The 11,795-nt window shown below is 30.4% G+C and overlaps 1 protein-coding gene across 1 annotated transcript; it reads left to right on the top strand.

The window, feature by feature from the left end:
• Nucleotides 1–1,673: 1,673 nt before the first annotated feature.
• On the top strand, nt 1,674–10,366 carry LOC145839095 (transmembrane protein 17-like). Its single transcript, XM_082946704.1, has 4 exons — nt 1,674–1,803; nt 2,452–2,669; nt 2,971–3,155; nt 9,863–10,366. The coding sequence occupies exons 1-4, from the start codon at nt 1,674–1,676 to the stop codon at nt 9,999–10,001; spliced, it is 672 nt and encodes a 223-aa protein (XP_082802830.1). The 3' UTR covers nt 10,002–10,366.
• The last annotated feature ends 1,429 nt before the right edge of the window (nt 10,367–11,795 follow it).

The raw sequence follows: 11,795 nt of genomic DNA, 5'->3' as shown, positions 1-11,795 counted from the left end.
AAACCAAAAAAAAAAAATATTTAACTAAAAATATATTTTCTCCTCTGCTTTTTGAGATAAAAGCTCAAATCTTTAGGAAAGGTTGTCGCAATATTAAGAAAAATCTGCAGCAACAAATAAAAAAAATATGAACTTAAAAAACAGTTTTTTGTTTATTATTTTAAATTTTTTTAAATTTTTTCTTGCAACAGAATTTTTTAAAAATTGCAAGAAACATTCCTTAAAATTTAAACAATGAATTATTGTATTAAATTAAAATAATTTGAAGTATTTGTTGCATAACATATTGTTGTAGTTATATTAGTCCTGCTCTAATTGCAAGAAAAAACTTATGTATGCCCAAAGAAATAAACATCAGTCAAAGAGGAGCGTGTTACTTTAGCTAACAGTACATTTAAATTTAGTACAGTACATTTACACTTTATACCAATTCATTTGTATAAATAGTAATTGTGTTTTTCAAAAATATATAGAAGGAAAGTTATTTTGTTTTTATGTTTACCCCTTTATGAAAATGTTGTAGAACCTCTAATTTTTGAACAGCATGTTTCAGAAACTACTAAAATGTTAAAAAGTTTTTAAGATTGTTTGAAAGTTAATGAGAATTGAGAAATAACACAAACATATTAAGGGCATAGGGGGGGGGGGGGGGGGGTAAACACCCTTTTTTGGATTTTGATCTTATTTTATATAGTTTTTACTAAGCTACAAGATGCTTTTTACAGATTTAAAAAATTCAAAATAATTTTTGAGATATAGCCGGTCAAAGTCGGAGGCAACAATAGGATCCTTATGGGAGGCGGAAACTAAAACGGCAAATAACTAGAAATCACTAAAAATCTATCTCCTCCTACGTTTTTTGAGATAACTACCTCAAATTTGCAGGAAATGTTCCTTGCAGTATTTAGAAAATTCTGTCGGAACAGAATTTTAAAAAAATTAAAAAATAAAAATTTTATAACAAAAAAACAAAAAAAAAACTGTTATTTGAATAATATTTCGACATTTTGTTATTTTATAATAAATTTTGTTTACGAATTGTATTCTTATTGATACTGTAAGGTTTTTTTTTAGAGTTCTATAAAGGACTTGTGATTACTCATGAAAGTTTTTGGTCACTCAAGACACTTTTTTTGATTCAAATAGTGGCAACCCTATTATCAACTTAGGTTGTAAAATGTTCAGTACCTCTTAAAAAAATGTTTTTAAAATTTTAATTACAATTTAATTGCTTTTATAATAGCTTTTTAGAACTTTATCATAAAAAATTATAAAAAATATTATGTTAAATATTTACTGTGTCATTACCAAAATTTTCATCAAAATGTAGAAGCTTTTGATGGTTGTTGAGAAAATTTATATCTGTAATCTTAAATGAAGTTATTTTTAAGCAAATGTAAACAACTTATAATAACCATAAGTATTTTCTAAAAAGGTTTAGCTCTAGTTTTTTGTAGTTTTTTTCCCAGAAGATAATTTAAATTTTGTTATTTTCACAGTAACTGCTCTACTTCCAATATTTTTTTAAACATATAAGTAATTAAATATATTTGATTAAGGAAGTTTTTAAACTTTTTATTTATAAAAACAGTTATTAGAACTCTTTTGTTAATGAATAGTTTTTTATTAAGCTGTTAAAATAATTTTAATTTACAAACTTGTTCAAAAGCACAATGAGCTTGTATGCTGGAAGTGACAATGCTGAATCAGTTCCATCAGTGAAAGACATCTTATCAAACATTGTGCAGAAGATTTTTGCTCAGGATGTTAGTGAACTTGACAAAAGGCTGACAAAATCTCCTGGTAAGTTTTGAAACTAACTTTTTCTACTTAATGTACCAGATAAGTCTATTGTTAGTGAAACTAAATAAATGTAAAAAAATATAAAATTATTTTTGCTCAAGGTTATTAAAATAATTGTTTAATAAATACTAATTTGAAATGAGAATAGCAACAAATTTAAAAAAATTTATGAAAAAATTCAGTTTTAATTATTTTCAAAATAAAAAATGTTTCTGCCCTAAAGGTTTTAAATTTAAAGTTAACCCTGCAAAATATTTGTTTAAAGTTTTTGAGTACTTACAAAGTACATCAATTTCAACTTGGTAAAGTATTTAGTGCGGCTTATGTTTGATAGTTTACTTGTCTTTTTTTTTTTAAGAGTATCCCCTAATAAATTTAGTGTGGTTGCTATTCAAGATATAGTCAGTTTATATATATCTAAAGTTGACTATTGCTCTTGAAACTGATTTTATCTTGCCAAAACTAAGTATAAATCTATTTATAAAACCATGACTCTGATTCCCAGATCTGCTAAATTACTAGCCGCAACACAGGATAAGTTATTGTAGACAGTTGAAAATTTTGTTAAATTAAATAACTTCATATTTTTTATTTTGTGTTATAAACTCTAAAAATAATTTTATATTGATAACAATTTACCACCAACAGAAAATCTTGTTCTGTCCAGCCTACCACTGCAAGTAGTCATATTTTTCAACGCCATATTCTACCCGTTTTGGCTCGCGTCCACCATACTGATGCTGGTGCTCAAGTACAGCTACCTCACCACCGAGCTGCAAGTTGTTGTGCTCGCAGCTGTTGTCATTTTCAGCTTCATTGAAATTATTCGCCTCTACCTCGGATACGTTGGAAACATAACTGAAAAGGTGTTTTTTGTTACTTAATATACTTAATCTTGTTTTTATAAAAGTGTAGTGTTTATGAAATAAGGGTAGGATGTATGCAACTAATTGTATATTAAAATTCATGTCCTATTTTTTATACAAAATAAAAATAAATGAAAATATTAAATTGCCTTAGCTTAATCCAATAAACTATTTTTTTTCCAAGCTTCCAAAAACCTTTAAAACAAATCTGTATAGAAAATAATTTAATCATAAATAATATTGCTATAAACGTATGTAAACTTTTAAGACAGTAAAACATTAGTAAAATTTTATTTTTCAGATACCTGAGTTAGCAGGATTTTTGTTGCTGACAATTCTTCCCCAGGCACCCCTCATACTGGTGCTGCTGTTTTTCGACAGCCTCATCATAATGCCTCTGGAGTACGCGGTTCACTCCATACTGGTTGTCATGATTGTCTTCCAAGTTGTATTCGCGCTTCCAACGGTGAAAAATATTGCTCGCAGGTAAGTGTGTTACAATAAATACTTTGTACTGATTGTTTTTAAAGTGTATAGTATTTTTTTCATTACAAAATTACTTCATTAAAATAGTTTGTTTTAACTGAAAGTATTATAGAGCACAGAATCATATTTTTTACCATTAGTTTTAAAATAAGTTTTAGTTCTAAAAAGTTATAAGCCAGTAGTTTTTTATAACATGTACTTTTATAAACTATGATACTACATTTACCATTAAAAAACTTATGTACAACTTTTCTAATATACTGTTTTAAAGTTCATTGAAAAATTATCCCTTCTTCTACGTATACACATATAATTAAAGTATGAAAAAAAAAGCTTTTAGCATTTCACTAGTTTAAAATATCAAATAGAGTTAAAACCCACAGCAAAGTTTAATAAGTTATGATCCTAGAAGAGGTTTAACTTTTTCTATAACAATTAACATTGATTGTTAACTTAAAGCTTAATGTATATATTAAGATGCTCTTTGTAAAACAAAAAAAAATATATTTTGAGATATAACAGTTTTGTAAAAAATCCTCTACAACTGCATGGAATTAATATTTTTATGGCTAATTTACTCAGAATTTTGAAAAATAAAATAAAATCTATTTCCTCCTTAATTTCAAATCTATTTGCTTCAGGTTTACAGAAAATGTTATTTTTAATGTTACATATAACTTGGAGAAGAAGCTAATTTTTGTAAAAAGAACTATGACCAAAAAAAATATTTTCTTCTATTTATTGTATAAATTACTTAATATTATTTGATGAAACATATTAATCATATATGATGTCTATGAAACATTTTCATAGTAAATTTACTTCTATAAAAATACTAATTTTTATAGATTAAATATTTAAAATGTAAAAGCATATTTTACTCGTTACATACTTCTAGAATAGTTTTCCAAGTAGTTATGTTAAAAACGAGTAGTTTTTTATTGTTTTTATAATTTTAAATTTTTTCAAGTGATGATTTACTGTTATCAAAATATAAGAAATTTTTCGGATAAGTATTCTAAATCTCATTGAACAACTATCTTTTGTTCTACAATTACATGTAAAGTAAAAGTATCAAAAAAAAAAAAAAAGAAAACAGTTGAAATTTAGTTATGCCTTTTAGTATTTCACTAGTTATTATTTAAAATAAAGTTACACAGCAAAGCTTAAGAAATTACGGCCATAGGAGCAGGGTATCAACATTTTTTTACAAATACAAACATGTGTTTTTATTTAAAAGTGTAACGTGAGATAGTTTTTTACAAAACAAAAGAGTTCAGTTAATTTTAAAGATATAAAAATTTTTGTAAAATAAATCTGATACAGTTTATTTCAATAAAAAACTTCTAGGCCCTTTTTTTTAATTTTGAAAAAAGTTCTGTAGATATTTTTTATTTATTATTTTTGAATTAACTTACTTTAAATTTTCAAGAAATGTTATTTTCAATATGAAAACAATTTTTAGGAAAGGGATTTATAAAAAAAACATGACCAAGAAAAATATTTTGTTTATCAATAAAAAAGAAAAAAGTATGGTTCCTACAAATTGTTCAAAGTTTCTTAAAAATTAGACTGAGAAAGTTTCAAAACAAATGCTCAAAAACTTCAGGACGTGATAGAATTTTAGTGATATAGTCTGTTTTTGCCTTTTGGTTTGTGCCTATAAGGAACCTATTGAATTTTTAACTTCAATTTCTTATGTCTAAAGTTACTTTGAATTGTTAATAAGAAAAGGCAATTGAAAGCTTAGTTTTTTATGTAAAGATAAGACTAATTTTAGAAAAAAGATTTACTTCTCTATAGCCTCAAACAAAGTATGTGTAACAATAATATATGTTCTTTCAAGACAAGTTAATTTAAAATTTATTTCTTACTAAAACAATTAAATCTAAATTAAAAAATTCAACAGCAACTAAAATAAAGAAGTTTATTTACAAACCTTAATTTTTTAAAAGACACAGCAAAGCAAATAAATTCTAGTTTAATTTAGAATAGAAAAAAAGGTTTAAAAAATATTTCAAACTGAAAAAAGTAATTTTTATTTTGAAATAATACTTTAGGGATGATTAATACAATATTTTTAATAACCAGACCCGCGAACAACTTCAAAAAAAAGTTGACTTGTAAATTATAATAGGCTGCGCAAAGCTTAAAAGAAACTGTTGTTGTCAATTATAAATGACTTAAGGACAAAACTGCATTAAAAACAGGAATAAATTCATGCTCACTTGTTAATACATAAAAACAATCATTGAACAATTTATTTATGAATGATAAACATCAATATTAAACGAATTCTACGGTTACTTATTAAAAGTTGTAGTTTTGGTTTGTGCGTTTGAAAAAAAACGTGTTCATACTAATATGTCTTGCGAAGATTCAAATGAATGCCGTAAAGAGTTTTTGTATAACTTTTTAAGTTTTGCTGTGTGTTTTAACTTTATTTCTTAATTCAACCACTGGAAATTAACCAGGTGTGACTCGATTTTAACTCCTCTTAAATTATGTTTTGCAAATATTTTTGTAAAGTCCTACAAAGTTTTATTAGTATCCAACGGAGAAATTATTAACCTATAGAAACTTATTGTTATGTATATTTACTTAGATTTTGTTTAGTTAAAAATAATTGATTTGAATACTTAATTAACAGCTAGCTAGTGTTTACATTATGATGTTACTAACAAGAATCTGTTTTCAAAAGTTTCAATTTTTAAATAATAGGTGAAACGTAAACTAGTTTAGTCTTAATCTAGACTTCAAAACAAAACTTTTTAAATCTGGCTCAACATCATATTTGAATAGAGATAATAACATTGTGAGTTACAAACTATAGAGCTAAATAACTTATATAGTTGTTGGAATTTGTTTTAGTGTGGTTTTAAAGTGAAAATTATTTAAACCTAAAACTATGCTATTGCAAAGATTATTAAGGCAATAATGAAGGTGAAACAACTTTTTAGAAATTGGTCTTATTTAGTACATATAAGCCACACAAGCTTATAGTTGCAATTTCATTTACACAAGCTAATAGTTGCTGTTTGCATTTTTTTTAGATTATAGTAATTTTAAAGATCAGTTAGTACTAAATTAGAGGTTTTAATAAGTCCCTATGAAATATCATTTTTGTTTATGTGTCGACCACTGGGTTTCTAGAGTTTTATTTTATTGCGAATCTTAGTTTACATTTATTTTAGCCCAGTTTTAGTTTATGAAGTTTTTTTTTTATACGAAGAACTTCATTACTTGCCACAAAAAACTTTCCGACTTTTGCTTCTTGTCCCGTGGTGGTTCACCGCAATATCCCTCATCGTCCTCATCATGACTTTTCTCCGAACTCGCCCGACAATAAGCATCCGCTTCATCAAGTTCCCTTTCGCTCTTCCCCATGCAACTATTCGCCCAATTCACGCTGTCACCCCGAAGCACGACAAACTTCCTCCACTTGTCGAAGGGACCGCAGGCCTGCGACGGGTGCTTCACCCCGCGCACCTTGCCGCCGCTCGAGTGCAGGATGCCCTGCGTGGGGGTGAAGCCCTCGGCCGACTTGACGCCCACCAGCCACGGATCCTCGCGTTTTTTGATTTCGACGATGACGTGCTTCAGGTTGTGCGCCGTGGAGTCGGGGCGGGCGACCGGGTGGACGCGGTTCACCTTGTGGTCGTCCCCGTCGAACTGGCAGTAGGTCAGCTTGAGGCGGCGGTCGGTCGGAAGCTTGCTTCCCGGCGCCGGCAGCTCGGCGAAGTGCGCGACGTCGCGGGTGTCGGAAGGGTCGGTGATGCTGATGCCGCTGAAGTGGATGAGCGCGATGTCGTCGAAACCCAGGTGCGGGTTAAAGTGCTTGAACCACCGTTTCGCTTCAAAAGTGGGCATGGGTGGGTTTCTGCCGAGCGAAGCGGGCGGCGCCCTTTGTTCCAAGTTCAAGTTGACGACCGCCTTGATGGCTTTGACGTCTTCGTTTTGATGGTCGCTCAAACAGCTCGCCGCTGCCACGACCCAACGTTCCGACAACACGGCTCCGTGGCACCTGAGCTGGAAGTTCGAATTCGCGCTTTTGGCGTGCCTAAAGTACAAGAGCGCGATGAAGTTCAGGTGAGATCGACCGCCGAACAAAGACGAGCTGACCTGCATCGGCTGCGTGGGAGTCCTCAGGTTGACGTTGCGCTCGATCCAGTCAAAGTACGGCTCTATCTTCGTCGCTTTGCTCGTTATCGCCTTCTCCGTGCCCATCAAGTCCCAACGGCTGTCTCCTGATTGGATGAGCCCGAACACCAGCGGGTCGCCGTCGTTGCCCGCGCAAACGAGCGGACCCCCCGAGTCTCCTTTGGCGCTCGCTTGCTCTCTGCCCACCTCCGAACTCGGGCCGAACTTGATGTATTTTTGGTTGCTGCCAACATACTCGACGGTGCCGACCGTCAGCTTGCGGTTCGTGCCATGCTCTCCACCCTTCGTCCTCCGGCCCCAGCCGTAAACCTTGCAAGCGTCGCCGTCGCTCTTGTGCTCGAACAAACCGGCCACGACCGCCGGGTGCACGTGGGCGTCGAAGTTGAACTTTTTGGCGACCATCATCAGCGCGATGTCGAACGCGTAGGTCCACGGGTCGCTGTCGTACTGGTGGTGCGGCACCCACAGCGCCGCCTTCCTCTCCTGCCTCGAGGAAAACAGCTTGATCCTGTTCTCGTTGACGTCGCCCGCCACCACGGTCACCTCCTGCTCTATGTCGTACCTCATCACGTTCTCCGTCGGCCTGCGCTCGTCCGTGGGGAAGTGCTTGCTGGAGTCGAAGCAGTGCGCGGCGGTGGCGACCCAGAACTCGTTTAAAATTATCCCGCCGCAGATTCCGTCGGACGTTTCTTTGCTGGCGTGAATGTTTTTCTTTCTTATTTTGAGGAGCACCAGGTAGGCCGGCTTGTCTTTCAGCTCGACCTCGTCTCCGTTTTTGACTTGAGCGTTCGCAAAAGACAGCAGTATGAATAAAGAAAATAATTTACACATTTTTATACCATTATTTAACCTTGTTGGTCGCCAAGTTTTGTGTGAGAAAAACTGAATCGTTGAGTTGAAATTTGATGACGTAACAATTGAGTTATTCGAAATGGTCGCTTTTAATTTTGTTTAAAAAACTGCACATTGAACTTTATTTTTGCAATTTTAATGATCAAAGTCTTTACCGTTTTTTCTTTACATTAGTTAATTATTTATTAAGTAAAAAAGCAAAAAAATTGTTTATATACTGTATTCATATATGTTTTTTAGTATACTTTTATGAGGCTCTATAAAGCGTGATCAGTAATAATTCGGGAATTTATAAGTTACATAAACTTATTTGTATAAAATCACCAATAACGCACTCTATTTAAAAAAAACTTTGCACCTGTGTGTGTTAACGTAAAATAAAATCACCCAAAATTAAATTTTGACCGAAACGGAGTATTGACAATTAGATACAGGGATAAGATTTTTTGTTTCGAAGGATGACTACCTAGAAGCGCCGGTCAAAAGTTGTTTCAAGTTTAACTACAGCGCTGGTAAACTAATGAAAAATGTTTTTTTTTTCGTTCTTAACTCAAGGCCGCCATATTGCTCCAAAACTTGTGTAGAAAATCTGTTAACGGTTACTGAAATTGTTTTCTGTAGTTTGATATTTTGCTCTCGTGTATGTCTAACCATATGAGCTAAGTATTTTTTTTCTATTGTTTTTAAACAACTAATTTTTAATTAAACTCAGACAAAAAATTCAAGCTTTTATTACTAAAATGTCTCATGATAAGACAAAAATCAAGTTAGACTTAGAATACATATGTAATCTTTGTAGCAGTTCTTGTGTAGAATAAAAAAAAAATATTAAAGGTTGGCAATAAATAAAAGTACTTATACTGTTGTTTTGAAAGTTTTTTTTAATTTTAAACCATTTCAGTGTGTCTGCTAAAATTTTTACAAGTTTTTTACGTGTGCCTGTAAAAAAAGTATATCTAAATCGTATGTTTTGTTTTATTAATAAACTAATGAAAATCTGACTTACTTTTGTAAACTAGTGAAACGGTCTTTTAGATGAACATAACACTTTGCATCAACCCTCTTAATTATCTCAATTTTTTATTTATTTCATAGGTAATAGAATAAGTACTTATATGATTTAGTGGTAAACTTTAGTTTAAAGTTTTCAATACTTTGTGTAGTAAAAACTTTTATAGTTAAGATAAAAATAGACACTGCCTTTTAACTAAGAAGTTTCCACAAACTACTACTTAATTATATCTATACGGATTTTTCCCTTAAACATTTTTAAAGAATCTTAGCAAAGAACATTTCTACGATCAAGTAAAAGCATATAAACAGTAAGCCTGTTTTGTTAAGTAGCTAAATCTAAGTTTGAGTCCTACATCATAATACTTGTAAATTCAATGCAAGTTGTTTATTGTTTTGCAATAATTCCTTGTTTCCTAATAAGATTTAATTATTTTTAATTTAAAGTAAAGTATCAAAAAAATTTCACAAGCTAGAAATATTTTCTCTTTAAAATAATAAAAGTCTTTGAGATCTTTTTATAAAATTTTATAAAAATTTATAAAAAAATTATTAATAATTAAAACAACTTTGTTATTATTATTGTTTTCTTTTTTTCTGAATAGCTTATCTTAAAGAAATTGTTTGAAAAAGATCAAATAGATTTTTTCTGAAATTTTAACAAAAATAAATACTTCAACCAGACAAGCAACGAAGTCGCATTTGCAACAGTTCGTGGATCTGGGTCGGATTAACGAGGAAGAAACAGATGATCATCCGTCATCGATTATCAAGACTAGAAGGAGGCATGACCATGTTGAAGATATTGATCCAAATTTTTAAACAGTTTGTAACAATTTTAACGTTTTAAAACCTGTGAATGAGCTTTTCATATGTACTTTTATACATTTTCTTTCAGTTTGAAAAAATAGTACATGCCAATAAATTTTGTCACAAAAACATTAAAAACTTAACAAACGCCTAAGAAAATTGTACCATCACTTTTTCCAGAATGTCTTTGTGCATACCTTATAAACTTTTGTTATAAATTCTCAGCTAATAAATTTATGTTTTTAAAAGAAAAAAAGGAGAAAGACAATTTATTTTATAAGTTTGTTTATTTATTTTGTTTGCACTCTTTGTTGTAATTGAATTTATTCACAGTCCTCAAGAAGATGAGCCAATCAAATGTTTATTGGTGATAAATTTCGAAACTTTTTAAGATAATTTTAGGCATTAATTATAAAACATGTTGGTTTAAAATTATTTTAGTTACTATTTGTTCAGTTTTGTTTGTTTTGCTTGTGTTAAGTTTTTTAAGTAGTATGTGATATATAGATGCATTTAACTGTGCTTAATGTATTTTGTTTTATTTTATCCTTTATATTAAACAAAGATAAAGGTAAATTTAAATAACCTACTTAGAAAGTTTGTTGGGTTTAACAAAGCTTCAAAAAGTTTTGCCTGTATGAACAAAACTTCAGTGCCTCAAATTAATTATGCAGTTTTATACCATTTGCACTCTGTTTACCAAATACTTTCTGTAAATACTTTAACCGTAGCTTAAATTAGTTTAGTTTTCTTACTGTTTTTTTTTTTGTCAAAATCATTGAATTTTTATTACTTGTTTCAAATGTCTTTTTTTAAAGTACATTTTTACTATTGCAGTTCATATTTTTTTCGTTTTTTTTTACTTTTCTTTAATACCAAACCTGTAAGTTCGATAATGTATTTTAAACAAATACAAATTTTTGATCCCATTAAACTTACTTTGCTGACTTTTGTACTTTTCTTACCTATTATAAAAGTTGATTTCTTTGATGTTAAACAGCATTAACTTTTAAATGTTAGACGTTGTTTTACTTAAAAATATATCAAGATAGAATTAAACATAAGCTTGATAGTAACATTAATTTAGTATTGTGGTAGAACAAAAAATGTAAGCGTTTGAGAAAAAATCTTGTAAAAAATGTACTTTGTTTCTATTTTTTCCGTAGTTGTAAAAATTGAGTTTTACATTTATAAGTCCGCACTTAATTGTCTTTTATATGATATTAAAAAAATTTTCAGATAAATAAATATCTCATGTTAATTTTTTATTACTAATTATAATAATTAGTCCAGGAAACAGCAGATTTTTGTGAGGCATGGATCAGATTGATTAAACAAATAATATTTCGCGGGCCATAGTATTTAAAAAAAAGTTTTACTCAAAATAGTATGTATAAAAGTAAACGTAAAAAGTTATTAACGTAAAATAGTGACAGTTTATTTAATAGCAGAAATATATACTGATTTTGTATAATTTAAATTAGAAAAAAAACTGAGCGTACTTCTACTATATTGGTTGTTTTTTGGGTAAAAAATCATCGTACGCTAATTTTTTTTGCTCTAGCAGGGTTGCCATAGTTTGAGTTCTTGTAAATTTAGCGGTTGCAACTGATACGTTTAGAATTTCATGCATTCGGTTTATAAAGTTAAGTGCAAAAAGTAGAAGCTTCAACTGCTTGAAAAAAATCATTATCTTCAACAGTTACCTTAAGAAAAACATTTGTTTGGCAATACGCTTACCAATTTAATGACAAATATGGTTTTTAGGATAATGAATACCAAGTTGCAGCTATTACCAGGAACAAG

The sequence above is a fragment of the Thalia democratica genome, chromosome 6 (genome assembly GCF_965202585.1).
Source record: "Thalia democratica chromosome 6, ktThaDemo2.hap1.1, whole genome shotgun sequence".
Taxonomy (NCBI): domain Eukaryota; kingdom Metazoa; phylum Chordata; class Thaliacea; order Salpida; family Salpidae; genus Thalia; species Thalia democratica.
The sequence above is the reverse complement of the archived record's forward strand: the minus strand, read 5'-3'. Positions and strand labels throughout refer to the sequence as shown.

What these genes read in the sequence shown, in the direction of transcription:
- LOC145839095 (XM_082946704.1), top strand. Translation starts at nt 1,674, where the DNA reads ATGAGCTTGTATGCTGGAAGTGACAATGCTGAATCAGTTCCATCAGTG. An exon ending in TTGGAAACATAACTGAAAAG is followed by an intron (nt 2,670 to 2,970) that starts GTGTTTTTTGTT and finishes TTTATTTTTCAG; the next exon opens with ATACCTGAGTTAGCAGGATT. An exon ending in GTGAAAAATATTGCTCGCAG is followed by an intron (nt 3,156 to 9,862) that starts GTAAGTGTGTTA and finishes TACTTCAACCAG; the next exon opens with ACAAGCAACGAAGTCGCATT.